This window comes from Meles meles, chromosome 21 (assembly GCF_922984935.1).
Source record: "Meles meles chromosome 21, mMelMel3.1 paternal haplotype, whole genome shotgun sequence".
Classification (NCBI taxonomy): domain Eukaryota; kingdom Metazoa; phylum Chordata; class Mammalia; order Carnivora; family Mustelidae; genus Meles; species Meles meles.
Window position 1 is genome coordinate 25,577,733 of NC_060086.1, and position 19,316 is coordinate 25,597,048.

General features: G+C 51.1%; 2 protein-coding genes across 6 annotated transcripts in view; one reads left to right on the forward strand and one right to left on the reverse strand.

The window, feature by feature from the left end:
- Positions 1–1,751, forward strand: part of SCNN1B (sodium channel epithelial 1 subunit beta) — a 58,098-nt gene extending 56,347 nt beyond the window's left edge. For all 3 annotated transcript variants that reach the window (XM_045992415.1, XM_045992413.1, XM_045992414.1), the window contains one exon: positions 42–1,751. In XM_045992415.1, coding sequence (XP_045848371.1) covers positions 42–422 — 381 coding nt within the window. In that variant the 3' untranslated portion in view covers positions 423–1,751. The remainder of the gene's footprint in view (positions 1–41) is intronic.
- A 2,968-nt stretch (positions 1,752–4,719) lies between these two features.
- The window catches only part of COG7 (component of oligomeric golgi complex 7), an 82,340-nt gene continuing 67,743 nt past the window's right edge, over positions 4,720–19,316 (reverse strand). For 2 of the 3 annotated variants that reach the window (XM_045993524.1, XM_045993523.1), the window contains exons 14-17: positions 18,811–18,894; positions 15,298–15,412; positions 7,755–7,898; positions 4,720–5,142 (exon numbers count right to left, since the gene is read on the reverse strand). In XM_045993524.1, coding sequence (XP_045849480.1) covers positions 4,976–5,142; positions 7,755–7,898; positions 15,298–15,412; positions 18,811–18,894 — 510 coding nt within the window. In that variant the 3' untranslated portion in view covers positions 4,720–4,975. Of the gene's footprint in view, positions 5,143–6,335; positions 6,699–7,754; positions 7,899–15,297; positions 15,413–18,810; positions 18,895–19,316 lie in introns of all 3 variants that reach the window. The other variant, XR_006816696.1, reaches the window with a different exon arrangement.

Genomic DNA, 19,316 nt, shown 5'->3' on the forward strand with positions numbered 1-19,316 from the left:
CCCCTACCCTCACCAGGCCGTCCACCCCCTGCTCCCCACAGATCGTTTGGCTGCTGTCAAACCTGGGTGGCCAGTTTGGCTTCTGGATGGGGGGCTCGGTGCTGTGCCTCATCGAATTCGGAGAGATCCTCATCGACTTTGTGTGGATTACCATCATCAAGCTGGTGGCCTTCGCCAAGAACCTGCGGCAGAGACGTGCCCAGGCTCGCTATGCTGGCCCGCCGCCCACCGTGGCTGAGCTGGTGGAGGCTCACACCAACTTTGGCTTCCAGCCTGATGTGGCCAGGCCTGGCCCCGACCCCGGGACCTACCCTGATGAGCAGACCGTGCCCATACCGGGCACCCCACCTCCCAACTATGACTCCCTCCGTCTGCAGCCGCTGGACATCATTGAGTCCGACAGTGAGGGTGATGCCATCTAGACCCGGGGAAACCAGAACTCAGACCCGAGAAGCCGAGATCATGGCCCCGAGCTTCACTTTGGGGTGCTCTCTCCAAAGGGCCAGGACAGTGGATATCCAAGGCCAGAGTCTGTGTCTTTCTACAGAGAGACCAGCAGCTCCTGGCCGGTCCCAGGCTGAGGGCTCTGTAGGGTCATGCTGCGGGTACAGATGTGGGAAATGTGTACTCATTTGGTTCCTGCCCACACCCCCAACCTGACCTGATCCTTGGCTGGGACATCCCCAGCCTGGCTCGAGAGACCCTGGGACACTGTCCCCTGCAGGCAGGCTAGTTTCTTCCCAGTGCACCGTCTGCTCCCGAGACAAACAGCCAGGCAGGCTGTGCTGTCTGTCCCCACAGTCTTTTCCGTCCTGGCCTTGGCTGACCTCTGCGAATGGGTTTAGTGAGGTCAGCAACTGTGGAGAGCAGGAAGAGCATCAGGCCCAGGGGCAGGGTGGGGGATGGGGGGGACGTGCTGCCAGGTGGCCCGTGTTTTGTTCTAGAAAATAAAAGTAGCCTCCATACTGGCTGGAAAGCAAGGGCCTGGCCGCGGTAAGGCTCCAAAGCAGGTGATTTCGGCGTTGTCCCCACAGTCTACTTGTGACTTACTCAGTGCCATCCACCACGCTTCTCTGGGTGGCAAGGACAGAGAGAAAGAGAATGAGACTCAAGCTGGCTTAAGTGAGAGAATCTCAAGGACCTCAAACGGTGTCTCTTGGTCCCAGCTCTCCTGGGCAGGCTCCCCTCACGCTGAATGTGCGCCAGCGAGTCCAAACTCACCGGGTAAGGATCTTCTTCCCAGTTGTCTCTGCAAGTTCCTAGGCTGACTCTCATTGGTCACTGATTGGGTCACATGCTTACCTCTGAGCCAATCAGTGTGACCGGCTGCTTGGATAGGCCAGACCCTGCCCATACCTGAGGCCAGGGGGCCCCCAGCCGAATCAGGTAGTCGGGGACACCACGCCAAAGATTGCCGGATAAAATACAGGCCCCCAAGTTAAATAGGAATTTCAGATAGACTATGAAGTGATTTTTTTTTTTTTTTAGTGTGAGTATATTCAAGTAGTATTTGGGACAGGGCACCTAGGTGGCCCAGCAGGTTAAGTGACTGACTTTCGATTTCGGCTCAGGTCATGATCTCAGGGTTGTGAGATCGAATCCTGTATGGGGCTCTGCCTCAGTGTGGAGTCTGCTTCAGATTCTCTCTGCTTCCTCCTCTGCCCCTGTATGTGTGCTCGCTCTCTAAATGAATAAAAATGTTTTAAAAATTAAAAAAAGATATTTGGGACATATTATACTAATAAAATCATTTGTTGTTTTTCTGAAACTCAGATTTAACTGCGTGTCCTGTATTTTTAATTGCTAAGCATGGAAACCCTGATGGCTCTCCAAAGAGAGACCAGAGAGCTGTTACCAAAGGAGCATGGGGCCTGGCAGGTGCAGAGAGCGGACCACCTGCCAGCCCCGGTCACGAAGCAGCGTTGGCTGTCGAGCCTGGACCTCTGAGGGCCCGGCCCTGCTGCTGGAGAACACCTGGGTCCTTGGCTGGGAAGGCAAACAAGCCAACCTCCCATTAAGTGCCCACAGTGGCACCTGTGGAGGAAGGCGGTGCCCCAGACTTGGTGCCACTCCAGCCAAAGACAGCGCTGGGAAGCATTGTGTAGGGAGGGCCTGGGGGAAGAGGGTTTCCCAGGTCGGGGCCAGGCGGGTCTGCAGCCTGGAGTCCAGTTCTTGGTGGCTGCCACGCTAACTCCCATGACTTCTACTTTTATTATTAGTGACAGTTGTCATCACAGTACGATTATTTGTTGTTATCAAACAACGGCTACACTGTATCAAACACTTACCACATGCCAAGCACTAGGCCAAGTACTTTGTAAGTCTTTTTTCAATTAATTCTCAGAATGACTGAGAAGCATTATCATCCCATCTTAAGGGTAAGCACATTGAGACTCAGGTGAAGTCAGGTGCCCCAGACCACTCTCCCACTAAGTGACGGAGGGGAAACTCCAGCCTCATCCCCTTGCTGCCAGCGGTCACAAGAATACCCTTAGAGGAGTCCAGAGCTTTCACATTTTCCATCTCATCTGCAGCTGTGGGGCGGGCAGAGCAATGATTAGTATCGAGCTCCTTTTGCCAGCTCTTGGGTCACACTAATTCGAGCTGACTTAAGCAAAAAAAGGAAGTCCGTTAGTTCTTGTAATAAAAGTCCAAGGATTTCAAGTATGGCTGTTCCTGGGGTTCACCTAGATCTGGCGCTTTCCCCAGCTCCGGGCTTTTTTTTCTTCCACGTTGATGTCCCTCTCAAATAGGTTCCCTCCATGTGCTGCTCCTCCCCCCACAGTTCCAGGCTCCGTTCCCTCAGCTCAGCAACTATATGGTGGGAAGAAAGCTCCTCCTTCACAGTGTCCCAGCAAAAGCCCCAAGAATGGAGGTCACTGGATCAGCCCGGGACACACATTCATCCTGAGCTGTGAGAGATTCTGTTCAGAGACTGTGTGAAGCAGGAGTGCGAAGGGGGCACTTGTTACATGCCTTACCCCTGCTGTACCTCACCAGTTCTTCAAATAACCCTGATTAGGTACACTGTGGCTCCCATCTTTCAGAGAGGGGAAGCGACTTCCCTAAGGTCACACAGTCGGGAGGTGGTGAAGCCAAGAATCAAACAGCTCTCCTGGACACTGGTACAAAGTTCACCCCAAAGAGTTTTCCACTTTGCACAGTACATTCTGCCTTCCAGGTTTCCAGCTCTCACTTCTTCAAGGCAGGAGCCAGGCTCGATCTCTGCCAGGGACAGCCCATGATCCACCACATGAGAAAACATAATATTGTTCTTGGTGCGGGTTCTTTCAGGGCCAGTAAAACTGGTTCCAAGGATGTGGGGACAGAACGTGGGGGAACCCCTAGATGATAGGAACAGCATGATACCAGCCCCGGCAGCCTGTGAGGGCCAGTTCCCGAGAGGCTGTGGGCACACTGGTACCACTTCAGAGGGCCAGCACAAGCTGACGTCCTGGCCAGGATTAGGTGTCATGTGCTCGCCTTGCATCCCATGGTCAGGAGCGCGGTCACCACGGGCACCAGGCAAACCCCAACCCGCCCACACCTTAATGCCTGTGTGTGTAAGATAGGGATAATCCCCAGGGCTGCTGAGAGGCATCCCAGAGAGAAACAAGCCTATGCAGCAGCAGGAACACATGGCACATCAATTCCAATAAAGGACCCCAACAGACACAGTGGTGCCCCCTTCTCTTGTTTTAACAGAAACTGTTAACGGAAACCGGGCCTGCTCACGACACCAGGGCGCCCAGCCTAGGCAGTAAGTCCTGCCTGGTCCACGTCAGGATTTCCATGCTGGAGGGGAGTCTGGCCCTTGGGCAAGGTCCGGAGACCTTTCTGGCTGTCCCAGCTGGAGAGTGCCACCGGCATCTGGTGGACAGAGGCCAGGGATGCCACTGAATGCCCTGTGACCATCCTGCCCAAGAGAACCCCAGCTAGAGGTGGTCCTGTTGCCCGCGCTCCCAGCCTTGCTTGCTGCTGGGAGGATGCCTGGTGACCAAGAACCCACCAGAGAGAAGGAGGAGAAAGCCACGGGGGCCCCTCGGGAGGCCTTTGCCTCCAGGTTGAAGGGACAGTGCCCCTTCTGCCATCGTCCCTCCCTCCCCCCGGAATGCCGTGTGATGCCTGCAGCTGCGAGAGTCACCCTGCCGGAGGAAGCAGCCGGCACACGCAGAAAAGGTCAAGATCACAGGGAAGTGCTGGTCCTGGTCCTGACTCCTCCAGCCACTGAGTTAGTGCACAAAGCTGGGGCCATAGGACTTCCTGCTCTTGAGAAAGCTCAAATGTTATTTGCTTGAGTCACTCAAATTACCTTATTCTGTTTGTCTTAACAGAGAAGCTACTGGCAAAAAACCTGAGAGTCCCCATCATCCCGTGAGTTTTCGAATGGGACAAACTAAAAGCTCGAGTCCTCATCACGGCCAACAGGCTGGTCTGTGACCTGGCCCCCAGCTCCCCTCTAACCTAATTTCCTACTTCCGTGCCGCTGAACTTGGATGTGCTCCAGGGCCTGGTCTGTGCTGGTCCCTCACTGCCAGGCACGGCTCTGATCTGTGGGTCTGGGGGCTGCCCTCCACCCTGATGCCATCATCCGACATCCTCTTCTTTGCTGGTTTCTCTGGTGATTCTCCCCCTCTTTTCTGGCCTGTGTCCCAGGGCCTGGAACACGGCACATGGAAGGCACCCAAATATTCACTAAGCAAAGGAAAGAAAACAGTCTTCTTTCATTTCACGATATTTATCAATCTTCAGATCGGATCATTCAGAAAATCAACTGAAAATCCTGCTGTAATAAATAATATGCCTCTAATTACAACCTCCCCTTTTGATTATACAAATGAAACAAGTCTTTTTGAAATGAATCCTGCCCAATCCCAGGCAGAAGGTTTGAACAAATCCATTCTGGAGAGCTGTTGTAACCCTGGAACCCCAGCCCTGGGCCTCTTCTTGACCAGGCTGGGGGGTTGGGGGGCAGTCAGTAGTCCACGTTCCGCATGGTAGCCACTGTGGCGGCCAGGCGACGGGGCAGGCCTTTGCTGACCTGCCTGTAATCCTCGGGTTTGGTCTTCAGGAGGGTCACAATATTCTGAAGGGTACGGGACGGCTGCAGGCCCAGGGCATCCATCACGTTGATCAGGTAGTCTGTAGGGATGGGAAGCAGACAGACACAGCTCAACAGACTGAGCACCAAGTGGGACAGAGACAGACGTCCACCCTGAACCCCCAAAATGCCAGGTGTCCACTCTGCCCCGAGCAGCCAGGCCTTTACTCTGAGGGGTTTTCCAAGAGGATTAAACCTACTGTCAGCTTAGGAGCACCCGGGTGGCCCAACTGGTTGAGCGTCCGATTCCTGATTCCAGCTCAGGTCCTGGGATCGAGCCCTGTGTCAGGCTCCACTCTCGACACACAGTCTGCCTGGGATTTTCTCTCTCCCTCTCCCTCTGCCCCTCTTCCCTGCTCCCATGCACTTTCTCTCTCAAACAAATAAATTAATTAATAAACAAAATTTTAAAAAAAAAGAAAGAAGAAAAAGAAAAACCTGTCAGTTTGGCCCAAATCTAGGAATTCTAATTGCATATAGGACTGGCCCTTCCCCACCACCCACTGCACACTCAGCTCTGCAGCTGGACGAGCTCACCCCCCACAGTGCTACACTGGGACTCCTGGGTTACCCCACTGACCACATGGAGACCCCAAGGAGTCTGGGGACACACGGGTTTATATGTGCAGCGACTAAGACTTCCCAGCACAAGCTCCCCATGAAGACAAGGACGGTGTCTGAGGTGGGGGCCTGGTGCACTGCACGTTCCCACACTTCCCGTTTCACCCCTTGGGGTCCTAGCTAGAGACCGATTCCCGAGCCCGCCCCAGACCACATCGGTGAGAATCTCCAAGAGAAGTTTCAGGGACACTGTCCTTCTAAGAGATGCCCCACGACTCTAACCAGGCAAGCTTGGGAGACACTGGCAGGTGAGAACTGGTTTCCAAGGTTGGGGTGAGCTCAGTGAACCCCTCGTCTCTGAGTCCCCGCATCCATCTATCGATGCTGCACTGTCAAGAGGATGAAATGGGCCAAAGGCCACGGGAGCACCCGATGTGTCACAGGTGACAACTGAGTGCTGCCCTGACTTCCTTCTTCCAGGGCAGGTCAGGGCCAGACCTGAGGGGAGCGCTCTGTGGCATCCCCTGGCTCCGCCGTCATCCTGTCCTCAAGGGCAGCAGACAGCAACCCCCCCCCCCCCCACACAAGCCCCTGCTGCCCTTCGGTCCACAGCCGGCCCCAGCCACGGCCCACAGGAGGTGCCTGCTCTGCCCTGGCGGGCTGGCTGACTCACGTCCGACTCAGGCCGAGCGGCGTCCCAGGCACCTGTCACCTGCATGAGTTTATCCGTAAAACTGAGCTCCGCTCATCCGGGAGCTGGGAGCGACAAAGCGACAGCTCACGGTCTTCCGTGACATTTTCTGTTCGGCCAGCACAGGGCTTTTGGGTTTTGTTGTGATGTTTCATTTGTCTTTAAGGTGGCCACAACCTCCCTGCTCTTCATGGGGGAACCGCCGGGCCGCTTCCCGGGCCCTGGCCACGCTCCCCGCTGCGGAAGCTCAGTAAGCCCAGGGAGCGGCTGAGGCTCTAAGTGCTGCGGCTCACACGGAATGGCTGCTTGGTCAGTGCTGAGCAGGGACCGGAGCTTCAGGGGGAGCTGAACACAGAGGGAGAAAGAACAGGGACTCCTGGATCTACAGGCAATGCCAGCATCCCGCTCATCCCGACTGGTTCTGTCCTCAGTGCGCCTGCCTGTACTAACAGGCGCCACCTCCAGGCCCCGGGATCGCCTCATCCTTCCTCCCTGAACACGGCCCAGTGCCACAGTTAAAAGCTGGCTGCTCTATGGGACTGCGGAGAGCTGACTGAAGTCAGGACACTGGGCTCCAGGCCTGGCTCCATCCCTAGTGGCCCCAGGACCCAGAGGAAAAGCGCCTCACTTCTATTTCTTCTGTAGCAAAATAACAGCCTGGTTTGGCCCTGTGGTTGTCCAGGTCACAGCTCTGTCTGGGTCCCCAGGGAGCTGATCTCTTAAGGTTCTTACAACCCTCTCCCCACCACCCCAAGAGCTGCTCCAGGTAAAGAGGAGACGGGTCCACGGAATGAGACCAAGACCCTGGGGAGACTCCCCTGCCACCTGCCCGTAGCACCCACAACCTCAGGGCCCCGCCTGCGGGGGGCGGGCGCCAGCAGGAGCAGGTGGGCATGTGGCCCTCTGACCGGGGAGGCACACAGGCATCGTATGTGGTCTTGTTATTCAGCTGTCCTGTGCCTCCATGTCCTCACCAGCACTGGGCGGGGAGAACCTCCACGGTGCACCGACCTCACAGGGGGGCCCTGAAGGTGGCCTATGATGTGGGTACGAGGCTTTGGCTCAGTGCCTGGCATGCCTGGCGCATGGTGGCAGCCTAATCAGCATCGGTTCGGGCGATTATACAGAAGCAGCAGAAGGCCAGGCAGCGAAGGCAAGTCTGTGTCACTCAGCTCACGGAAGCCCCCTCAGGGGCAGCCTACCGCATCCCCCAGGATTTTTCAAAATACAGATGTCCAGCTTCAACCCAGACTTCCAGGTCAGAATCTCTGGGGACGAGGCCCAGAGAGCCTGCATTTTTAACAAGCTCTGCAGCCAAGCCCAGAGCTGGAGGGTGGGGAGCACCGACAGATGCAATGGGCCACAGCCATCCCTCCAGCCGCCTGCTCCAGGGGCACCCACCGATGTCAGTGGCCAGCTGCTTGGTGGAGTGCGGGGTCAGCTCGGGGATCTGCAGGATCACATCACAGTAGGTCTGCATCGTGGCTCTGGCGATGGAGCCCAGCCAGTTGTCAGCCATGTTGTCCAGCTCGGGCAACTCGTCCCCTGGGAAGGGAGGGAAGGGAGGGCAGGGCATCAGAAACGATGACTGTGGTCGGGAGGATCGCACCTCCAGGCAGCCAGGCCCATGATGGGGGCCATATGTCCACACACACCAGGGAGCTGCGGTCTCCGTGGGCAACATGGGGACAGAGAACAATTACGTCTTGGACCAAGTGGTATGGACGGAGTACGATGATGATTCAGGAGAGGACGCAGTCAGGTGAGGGAGAATGATCTCTGCATGCCTGAAGGCGAAGGACTCTGTGCAGCCACACAGGCCAGGAGGGAGGGCAGGAGGGGGACCCCATGAGAGGGCAGGCAGCCCGTGTGAGCAGAGAAGGTGGGCGAGCCAGCACGGCCTACAGGGGATAGACAGACAGCAACGATCGACACATATAGGCACCACGTCAGAAGCGAGAGCCGGACCAGGGCCCTCCACCATGGATGAGCTGCGTGCTACCCAGCCTCCGAGAGCCCAACTCTGCGGGGCTGCGGTGAGAATCACATGATGCCTCCGTCTGGGCCTCAAGCACCGAGTGTGTGACACACTCCCAGGGCCGCACACATGGTGACTCTCCGTGTCACATCACCCGTGGGGACGGAGGAGGTGTCTGTATACAGAGCAGGAGCAGGCCGGATTGGGGGAACAGGCCTGGGTCAATGAGGGTGCCGTCAGAATCGTAGGGACCCTATCTCAGGGCCAACAGGCAATGACTGTAGGTCGACAGAAGGCTGCGAGAGCCAGTCGGGCTGGGGCGGGGTGATGCAGGGACAGGGAGCCGCCATCCTAGCCAGACAGGCCTTGACCCCTGAGGCCTGATGTGAAAACAACAAAAAAAAGCAGGCGGACAAGTAGAGAAAACAAATACATGTAGGAGAAGATAAGCAAAATGCTGCTATACCACCGCCAATAACAACAACAGTAATAATACAGAACACAAAGCTACATGTCAAATACCATCCGCCCACGGGAAAATGGAAACACCATCGTGTTCACCGATGGGATGTCATGGTTTCTTCTTTCTAAAATTGTGACCTTGTTTTACATGTAGCATCTGTACGACAAACACAAACCAGGAAGTTGAAAACCAAAAACAGGCTGAACATAACTGAGCACAAGGCTAAGAGCACGAGGCCTAGGGCCTCCACCCTGGAAACGGACCACTGGCCCAGTGGTCGTGTGGCCTGGTAACGCAGCCAGGCAGGGTGGCTGGTCTGGGGCATAACCCTCCCTCCCTGAGACCCTGGCCCAGGAAAGGATAAACCTACCAGGCCTGGGGCGGCACTGTGGGGTGGAGAACGTGGCACCCATGTGGGACCGAGGGTGGCGGGCACTTGCTTGCTTGCTAACTGGACGAGTCCCGTCCAAGGCCCTGCCGGGTCCACACTGCCCCCGGCCCCAAAGGCACCCTCCAGCCGGGGAACAGACAAGGCCCTACCACGCAGCCATGTCGGGGCTACAGCCAGGGCATCGCCAAAGACTGACAGAAGCCCGGAAGTGGGAGCTCATCCCCGGGCTTACTGAGCACAAGGGACAGTTTCCCGGACACACAGGAGGAGAAAGGGCAGTCCGGGCAGATGGCACACACATGGGTTTACAGACGCACGCAGGATGAACAGGGCACATGGGAAATGGTGCTGCTGCTGACATGCGTGTGCACACAGAGCTGCAGAGAGGTGCCCGGGGCAATCACTCCTAGGATGCTAGTGGGACTCTCGGGGCAGCAGACTTTTACTTGGGAAAAAAAATCCTCTGAGTGGCTGGAGTGTGAGCATGTGGGGGCAGGAGATGGGGCTGTGCACTGGACCGCGCGTGGGATTGAGAAGGGAGGGTCTCCAGCCCGGGCCAGGGAGGAGCTGGGTCTCATCCTGTAGGTTCTAGGGGATCTGTGGGTTTTTAAGCAGGCCAGGAATAATTAGTCAGAGAGCAAGGACAAGAAGCAACATATGGGAGCAAAATACACAAAATGCAGGTGAGAAAAGAAATCTCAAGAAGGAGGGGTGTTTGGATTGTAAGGAAATGTTGAAAAAGAAAAACAAAACTGGGACATCAGGTTGCCTGATTTCGAGCTTTAGTACAAAGCTGTGATCACCAAGACAGCATGGTACTGGCACTAAAACAGACACCTGGACCAGTGGAACAGAGTAGAGAGCCCAGATATGGACCCACAACTCTGTGATCAACTAATCTTCGACAAAGCAGGAAAAAATATCCAGTGGAAAAAAGACAGTCTCTTCAATAAATAGTGCTGGGAAAACTGGGCAGCTATGTATGGAAGAATGAAACTAGACCATTCTCTTACACCATACACAAAGATAAACTCAAAATGGATAAAAAACCTCAACGGGAGACAGGAATCCATCAAAAGCAGTAACCTCTTTGACATCGGCCACAGCAACTTCTTTCAAGACATATCTCCAGGGGCGCCTGAGTGGCTCAGTGGGTTAAAGCCTCTGCCTTCGGCTCAAGTAGTGATCCCAGGGTCCTGGGATTGAGCCCTGTGTCGGACTCTCTGCTCAGCAGGGAGCTTGCTTCCCTTCCTCTCTCTCTGCCTACTTGTGATCTCTCTCTCTCTGTCAAATAAATAAAAAATAAAAAAGATGTCTCCAAAGGCAAAGGAAACAAAAGCGAAAATGAACTTTTGGGACTTCATCAAGATCAAAAGCGTCTGCCATAGCAAAGGAAACAGTCAACAAAACAAAGAGGCAACCCACGGAATGGGAGAAGATAGTCCCAAAGGACACTACAGACAAAGGGCTGATCTCCAAGATTCATAAAGAACTCCTCAAACTCAACACCCAAAAAACAGATAATCACGTTAAAAAATGTGCAGAAGACATGAACAGACACTTCTCCAAAGAAGACATACAAATGGCTATCAGACACATGAAAAAATGTACATCATCACTAGCCATCAGGGAGATTCAAATCAAAACCACATTGAGATACCACCTGACACCAGTTAGAATGGCCAAAATTGACAAGACAGTAAACAACATGTGTTGGAGAGGATGTGGAGAAAAGGGATCCCTCATACAGTGTTGGTGGGAATGTAAGCTGGTGCAGCCACACTGGAAAACAGTGTGGAGATTCCTTAAGAAACTAAAAACAGAGCTACCTTATGACCCTGCAATTGCACTACTGGGTATTTACCCCAAAGACACAGAGGTAGGGAAAAGAAGGGCCATTTTTACTCCAGTGCTCACAGCAGCAATGGCCACAGTCGCCAAACTGTGGAAAGAGCCAAGATGCCCTTCAACAGACGAATGGATAAAGAAGATATGCTCCATATATACAATGGAGTATTATGCCTCCATCAGAAAGGATGAACACCCAACATTTGTATCAACATGGACGGGACTGGAGGAGATTATGCCGAGTGAAATAAGTCAAGCAGAGAGAGTCAGTTATCACATGGTTTCACTAACTTGTGGAGCATAAGCAATAACAAAGGACATTGGGTGAAGGACAGCCAAAGTGGGCTGGGGGAAGTTGGAGGGGGAGAAGAACCAAGAGCAACTGTGGACTCTGAGAAACCATTTGAGGGTTTTGGAGGGGAGGTGGGGAGGGGGTTAGGAGGGCCTGGTGGTGGGTATTAAGGAGGGCACGTATTGCATGGAGCACTGGGTGTGGTGCAAGAACAATGAATCTTGGAACACTGAAAAAAAATTAAATTAAAAAAATAAAAATAGGGGCGCCTGGGTGGCTCAGTGGGTTAAAGCCTCTGCCTTCGGCTCAGGTCATGATCCCAGTGTCCTGGGATCGAGCCCCGCATCGGACTCTCTGCTCTGCGGACAGCCTGCTTCCTCCTCTCTCTCCTTGCCTGCCTCTCTGCCTACTTGTGATCTCTGTCTGTCAAATAAATAAATAAAATCTTAAAAAAAAATAAAAAAAAAAAAATAAATAAAAAAGAACGAGGGTGTTAAAAAGCCAGGTAGATGAAACGTCAGGCTCAGCTTTTGTGTCTGATTGTGGGAATGGTGTAGTCCTGACCTTCTTGGGCCTCCCCATAGGGCCACTCTGTGTCAGGGCCTACCAGCTGTCCCCTATGCCCGTAATCCCCGCCACAGAGAAGGGAGCATCCAGGGGGCCCAGCACCACACCTAGGCAGCACCTTTGCCCTGCATCTGGCAGTGCGGGCCGCCTCTGGGGGACCCCACCCCACTGCAGCCCATCCTCAGCACTCCCACCAAGAGAGCGGACATGGTGGGCACAGGGATTGCAGTTTTCCTGCAAATGCCCCTGCTTTAACACATGCTGTGTGTGACCTCTGGACACATCACTTCAAAGTTCCCAACGTTCCATTTCCTGGCAGGAAAAAGACTTGTAAGGATTTTTAAAACTACCCTCTAACTACACTGATTATGAAAAGTCATTTATCTAAGCCTCAAAGCTCCTACTGGTGGCTCACCATCTAGTTCTTAAAATGTGCAAATGTTAACATGCTAGAAATCCCCTGGGTAATTCTTCCCAGTTTTCTCTATGTTTGAAATTTTTCATAATATGATGTTGAAAGGGAAGGGATTAAAAACAAAAAAAAAAAAAAGGAAACACCTGGAAGGGCTTGTTGTTTTCCATCAGTGCTACAATTTTACTTTATGGCTGGAGTTTTTTCCCTCCTGACAATGCCCAAAACAAATGCCCAGCAATTAATAACAGTTTGGTAAGTGAATGAATGACTGAAAACAATTGCAGCTTAACTAAATGTGTATGTTATTTCCTTGCAATGGGACAATAAGGCCTTACGCTCACCCTGGTGTGCTGTAACAGACATAGACACAGCACCACTGTTTTCTTGCCCAAGAATTTGAACTTGAACATAATCGACATCAGTAAAGGATACATGTTGGTGGGGCACCTGGGTGGCTCAGTCGGTTGGGTGTCCAATCTCAGATACGTGATGGTGTATTTATGCATGGAATAATAGGATGCCTGGGATTTGACTTAAATATTCTTGAAAAAAATATGAGAGGAACATAAGAAACAAAAAGCCAGGGGCGCCTGGGTGGCTCAGTGGGTTAAAGCCTCTGCCTTCGACTCAGGTTGTGTTCCCAGGGTCCTCGGATCGAGCCCCACATCGGGCTCTCTGCTTGGCAGGGAGCCTGCTTCCTCCTCTCTCTCTCTCTGCCTACTTGTGATCTCTATCTGTCAAATAAATAAATAAAATCTTAAAAAAAAAAAAAAAAGAAGAAGAAGATACAAGAAGCCATTCTGGAAGCCAGACAAGCAGAACCTGGGACTCCAGTGTAACTGGTCTCACACCCAGCGTGTTTGGGTCTGTGTGTAGGCATGAGTGTGCACGTGTGTCAAACTCCAAACTGCATAATTTAAATGGCTCTCCTCTGTGCTTGCCAATATTCAGTGCAAACATACATATGTGTATATATATATGAATCTGTATATATTTTCTATATAGTCAGTATGATAGGTTACAAAATGGCATACATTCAGGGAGCCTGGGTGTTCCAGGTGGTTAAGTGTCCGACTCTTGATCTCAGTTCGAGTCTTGATCTCGGGGTTGTAAATTCAATCCCTGTACTGGGCTCCACATGATGTGGAGCCTACTTTAAAAAAAATAAAGGCATATGTTCCTTTCCTCACCGCCATTTGAGGATTGCTAAAGTTACACATTTCTTCCTGTTTTTAGGTTATTTGAATGCACGTTATTTACTTATTTTTCCGTGGGGTGTCATCTTTTTCTTACTGATCTGTGGGCACTTTTCTACAACAAGGATATGAACAGCCACTGACCAGCCGTGTTGCTGTTTTGCTCCAGTCTCTCACGTTCATCTTTCAATTTCCTTTAGTTTCTTGCTTTCATTTCAAAGAGTCTTCCCTTCCCTACCCCTGAGTTGCTATTCACTCGTACTGTAGCTAACTGTGAAATTTGTATACAATTATCCTTTTTTTCCCAAAAATTATGAGTTCCCTTAATGTGTATGATCCTATGAAACTCACAGAGATTTTATTTGTAACATCTTCACAAATGATTTATGGAAATTTGACAATGCCTATTCTCTGTGGGATTAAAAAGCCCAATGTACTGATTTGATCAAGTGTATTGATTATACTGAATAATTCCTCTCTTAGCCTCATTAATTTTCCTTTCAAAGCCTGAAAGAGAGGTGCACGATGTTCTCAATACTCACGTGGTTTTGTCTCTCAAAATCATAAAATTTTAGGATTATGACACCAAACAGTTTAATGGGACAGGAATAACCAAGTTGGCATAAAATATTTCAATAAATCACTTTCCTTTTGTGTAATCTCCATCTTTAGTTTTGTTTAAATTTTCTATATTTCAATTTACTTAATTTCAATTTTTATAGTTAATGTAACTTGCTAATAAAGAAATTTTTGTCACATGGACAACATAACCAATAAAATGTAATGTATACCAAAATATAAAATTGATTTTTATTTTACATTCAAAAACAAAAGCAGCACATCAGCTTTAGTTACAACTTGGATTTCAAACGCTTATCGAATGTAGTAAAATAAGTTTGGCTGATCTAACAACAAAAAAAAAAGTTTCTGCTTCCATTTTGGGCAGCTTCTCATTCACAGCGCTCAGTGCTGCGCCACCTGACACGTAAGTGTACCTGACCGTCACAGGCTCGCTGTGGGATCTGCCTTTTATCAATGTAATGACTCACTTTGGTCCCATCTGTTATCTTTTGCTCTGATTCAACGTCACTTTCTTGCTTTCTTTTTAATTGCATTTATATGGTATGCCTTTTAGCATCCCTTTAGTTTAAACTTTTCAATGTGATTTTATTCTCAGGGTTGTACCTTCTTGTAAGTTGCTGGAATCTTTCCTATACCGCGTGATTTTTCTGTTTGCTCAGCCTTATGAAGGGAGGCCTATAAAATCCCATATTAGGAATAGGAGGATTTTTGATCAGAAAGTATGTGGTCTCTGTTCAAAGTTGTCAGGGCCCAGATAATGGGAAAAGGAATAGTTTTAATTACTGCATCTTCACCTTGTCAGTTTAGAGATCCAGGAGCCTCAGGAGAGCTAGGAACAAGCTCCAGCCAGAGGCATCTGGACAGGAAACATCGCTTCTACAGTGAAGAGTTTGTTTTTGTCCTAATGAGGAAAACTCTTCTTACGGGTGCCATTTTACTCGGCACATGGTCCAAAGAGGGGGCTTGCACAGGCCAGGTGGGGCCCTTGCCTGGAGAGCTAGCTTCCACCTCCCATGCGCACATCTAATTTACCCTGGGACCTCCTGCCCCTGCCTCCCCAGCTGAGGGGCACTGCGGAATTCCTCCCCAGCGATGCTCCTTCCCTAATTCACTCTGTGCTGCAGAAGTTCCCCAGGGGGGTAACAGGTGGACCCCAGGTTTGCATGGGGCTACAGCGAGCCCCCTCCTGGCCCCCAGGCAGGTCCCGCTCACCTTGCTCAGGAGGAAAGGGCAGCTTCCCAGCGTGCAGGGCCAGCTCCAAGGCAGAGTCCTCCTGAGTCACAAAAGGCTCAAGATTCAGGGGGAGGGACATGATGTACTGCCCGATCTGAAACAGAAGAAAGCACTTTCAGCCCCACGTTGCCACATTCGGTCATTATTTCTGCAGCATATTCGTGTGAAGGCAAACCGGAGGCAGACAAAAGCATGAAGCCTGGGGCAACCCCAACTCTGATCTTTCCAGCCTGTGCTAATACTGCCATGACGGGACCTTACAAAATATCGACGGCAATATGCATGGACATCACAGATTCACCCTCACACTCATGGCCCCACTATTTCTGGAATGCACTCAGTGCAATCTCTATCTGAAATGAGGTAATGGACACTGACAAGCAATTGTGCAAATACATCTAAATGATGACTATTCATGGGTGCAAAACCAGGAAAGTGCTAACACCCAGAGGTGCCCGGCCAAGCAAGAATCTGAATCCTGTCCTCTGAACTTGGCTGTGCGTCTCCCCTTTAGAAGGGATCTAAGAGAAGGAAGGAATTTTGTTGGGAAGAAATGCCATTTATAATTATAAATTAATTTGGAGGGAACACTACTGTTTTCATAACAGACTCTAGAAATAAACATGGACAATGGCTTCTTGGCTGGTGGGGAACTCCAGAAGACAGGCGTACGAGACATTTGGGATGAGCCCCCAAATACCGCAATGTTCGTCACATTTGTCGGCTGCACATGACTGTCATCCTGGGTATACTTCAGATGCTAATTTCTACTCAAACTTCTGTTTTGTGTTTTAAGGTAAGTCGACGTTTTTGTTTCAAAATAAGGTTGATTTTCAGGTTACAACAACATATCGCTTTTGTTTTTTAAAAAAAAGGTCTTTGAGCCTATTATTGCTTTTTGTTTTGTTGTTGTGGTTGCTGCTTTTTGGTTCTATATTTGTTCCATACCTTTAAACTTAGAGTTGATACTGATTCTGTCAACTAAAAGCCCTAGGATTATCCAAGTAAGATCTTCCTGTCATGGTCTCACACACACCCAGACTCCCCAAATCTCCCAGCCCAGAGGGAGATTCCAAACATTTCCAAACACTGAACGTGGGCTGGCTGTAGTTAAGTCCCAACACCCTCTAGTCTGTCATGCTAACGAAACAGGGTTAGTCTGCTCTTCCTTTAAGGAGGCATGCAGATGGCAACATAAATTAAATCAGCATTTTTTCTTTGCATTTCCTTAGTATGATCTCCTATTCAAACTAGGCATCTGGGCCACTTTCCTCACTCGTCTCAGCTGCCACCGTACATACACGTCAGCTTGAACACGGCAACAAATGCATCATTTTCCCACAAGGCTGGAGGAAGAGACAGATGCTGGTTTCTGGGCTTGGATCCCTCCATTCTAATTCCATGTGGCAGGTGTTCCTGAACACCTACTATGTGCAAGGACCCCGGGCATACTCCTGTGTTTGGTACAGCTTTCCTCTGGGGCCATAACCTTCTGGCCAAATCCACACACCCAGTTTTACCTGCAGTGAGGTGTCAGGATCATTATACCTTACATCTATGCTGTTTTTCATTTTTCAATGTCTTTTCTCCCACGGTGCCCCTCTAATAGTGCCCACGCGGCTCTGTGCGGCAAAGGGCATCGCCGGCGAGGCAGAGTGTCGTTTGGGGGCAAAATTTCAAAAAACCTGACATCTCAAAGTTCAGCTGCTTGGTTGAGCTTGTGGGGACGGCTGTGGTTCCTAGACAGACCCCACGATTCCAGGTCTCCCTCGGGAGTTCTGTCCACATTCATCTTTCGGCAGTCAGTGTGGAAAGGGATGCCTACCGGCGCAATGAGGACGTTTGTGTACTATTCCCACGTATTCAATACGTACTCCTTGCTATCCGGTTTGGGTAAGCTCAGTGACACAGGGAGAGTGAAAAGCTCTGTGGTCAGACAGCCTTGGGTCTGCGTTCTGGCTCCGCCGCTGTGTGATCTTCCTGGTATCAGCATCTCCGACAGGAGGACAGTCTCACACTGACTCCAGACAGCTGTGCCAAGGATGACACTAACGTGTGACACATGCACAGAGCGCCTGGCGTCCTAACAGAGCGGCCCCTCTCCATTGCCCAGAGCTCACTGCTTGCCCGTGAAACGCGACCGCCAACCAGCTCACATTGTTGCTGTCAAGACAAAAGTCTGTGTGGACCATGCACTACCTCACGGCAGTGATATGAGCCGTGCACTGTCCTTGCACACTGTGTGTGTCCGATAAGCGCTCATTTCCTGAGCTCAGTTCATCAGCCCCCAGGTATAATCCTGAACTCATGGGGGGTTACAGCAGGTGGAAAAGGGCCCTGGCCTGGACACTAATCTGGGCCTCCCCTACTCCTCCAACATGTCAATTTCCTCAACTGTAAAATCGTTCAATAACCTCTCCAGTCTCTTCCAGTTTCCTCAATCCATTCTGACTGTCCCACACATAGCGTCTCAGTTCTAAAAATAAGAGGATTCCCATTGGTTGGAAGAACCAACCCTCATCTTAATGGTTTCATCAGTACGGTTTTATGAGGTAATGCCCTGGGAAACAGGAGGAGAGTGATTGCCATTTTGAACTCGACACTGCTCCCAGTGAACAGAGAGAACAATGCCATCCTCCATGCCAATGGGATCACCAGACACTTCCAACTGTACCACAGCTACTTTCAAAATTTAAAATTCCTTTGTACCTCTTACAATAGAATCGTAACTTAGAAAGCAGTGGGTTCTAAGTGACAGCCTTAGGCAGAAGAAATTGCTTATCTCAGAATCGCCCTGGAGAATTCCAGAAGTCTCCCGCAGCGTGAGGTGCCCGTGGCTGGAGTATTCTACTCCTACCTGGTATTTAAGAGCAGCCGAGCTGGATGCAGGAAGTTGCAACAAGAAAGGCCACACACAGGGGGACTGTCGCCTCCCGGGGTGAACAGAGAAGGAGGAAAGGACTCCAAGCGCCCAGCTCTCCTGTAGGGTTTATTCTGTACTTTGTTACTATGGAGTCTCCAGAACTACGGTTCTTAAGAGAGGTCTCTCCTGCTGTGAAATTACTCACGAGAGCACTCCACACCACGCCAGGTGCACAGTGGGTGTCACTACACACTGGCTGAATTTGAATTCAGAACTACACACACATTGTTCCTCTGAAAAGTCGTGGAGAATGTGGCCACCTGCTTCCTGCCCCCCCAAGAATCTCCTCTGTGCACTCACATTGGCATGCCCTGGTGCCGGCCACATCTCCCATCGGGGGAGAGTGAGGGGGGGTACGTGTTAGGTTTTGAAATCAGCTTGTGTTTCATCCACTGATTGAATAAGCCTGTCTTTAAAGTCCTGGATATGGAAGGAAACAACCCAAAAGTGAAGGTTCACACAGCACCAACATGGTAATGACTGCTTTCTCCGAAGGGCCAGAATCCAAAGACAAGGCAAGGTCTGCAAGGCTACAACTGCCCCGGAGGAAAGCGCCCGGCAGCTCTTACGTTGCTGATGTACTCCAGAGGCGTGAGACTGAAGGTGGGCAGGTCGTCGGTCAGGGTCTCGCCAATGCCTGCTGTGTTCCAGCTCTAGGGCGGGAAGGAGAGAAAGCGATCAAGGTCACAGAAACCAGGAGGCCCGGGAAAGCACCCCACGCCGGAAAACACTTAAAGAATGCAGCCTTCCTAGAGGTGCCTTTGCTCAGTGACGGTCTTGGGAATTGTCACTATTCCAGAGACCAGGGATTTATTTCTCTTCATGTCATCACCCTGAAGCCCGCCACGGAGAAAATAATCCTCTCTCCGCATTCCCGCAGAGCCATCCAACGGGAGCTCCTGCCTTCTCAACAGAACTACTTGATGAGAACAGATCCCGTCTGTTGCTCCCACTCAGACCGTGAGGCGAAGAACCAGATACCCTGTGGTCTGAGTTTCTCTACTCTGGTAGGCACGCCGGGTTAAGAGCTGCTTGGATCCTCACCGCTCTAAAGAGACTAGGAGTGCCCCAAATC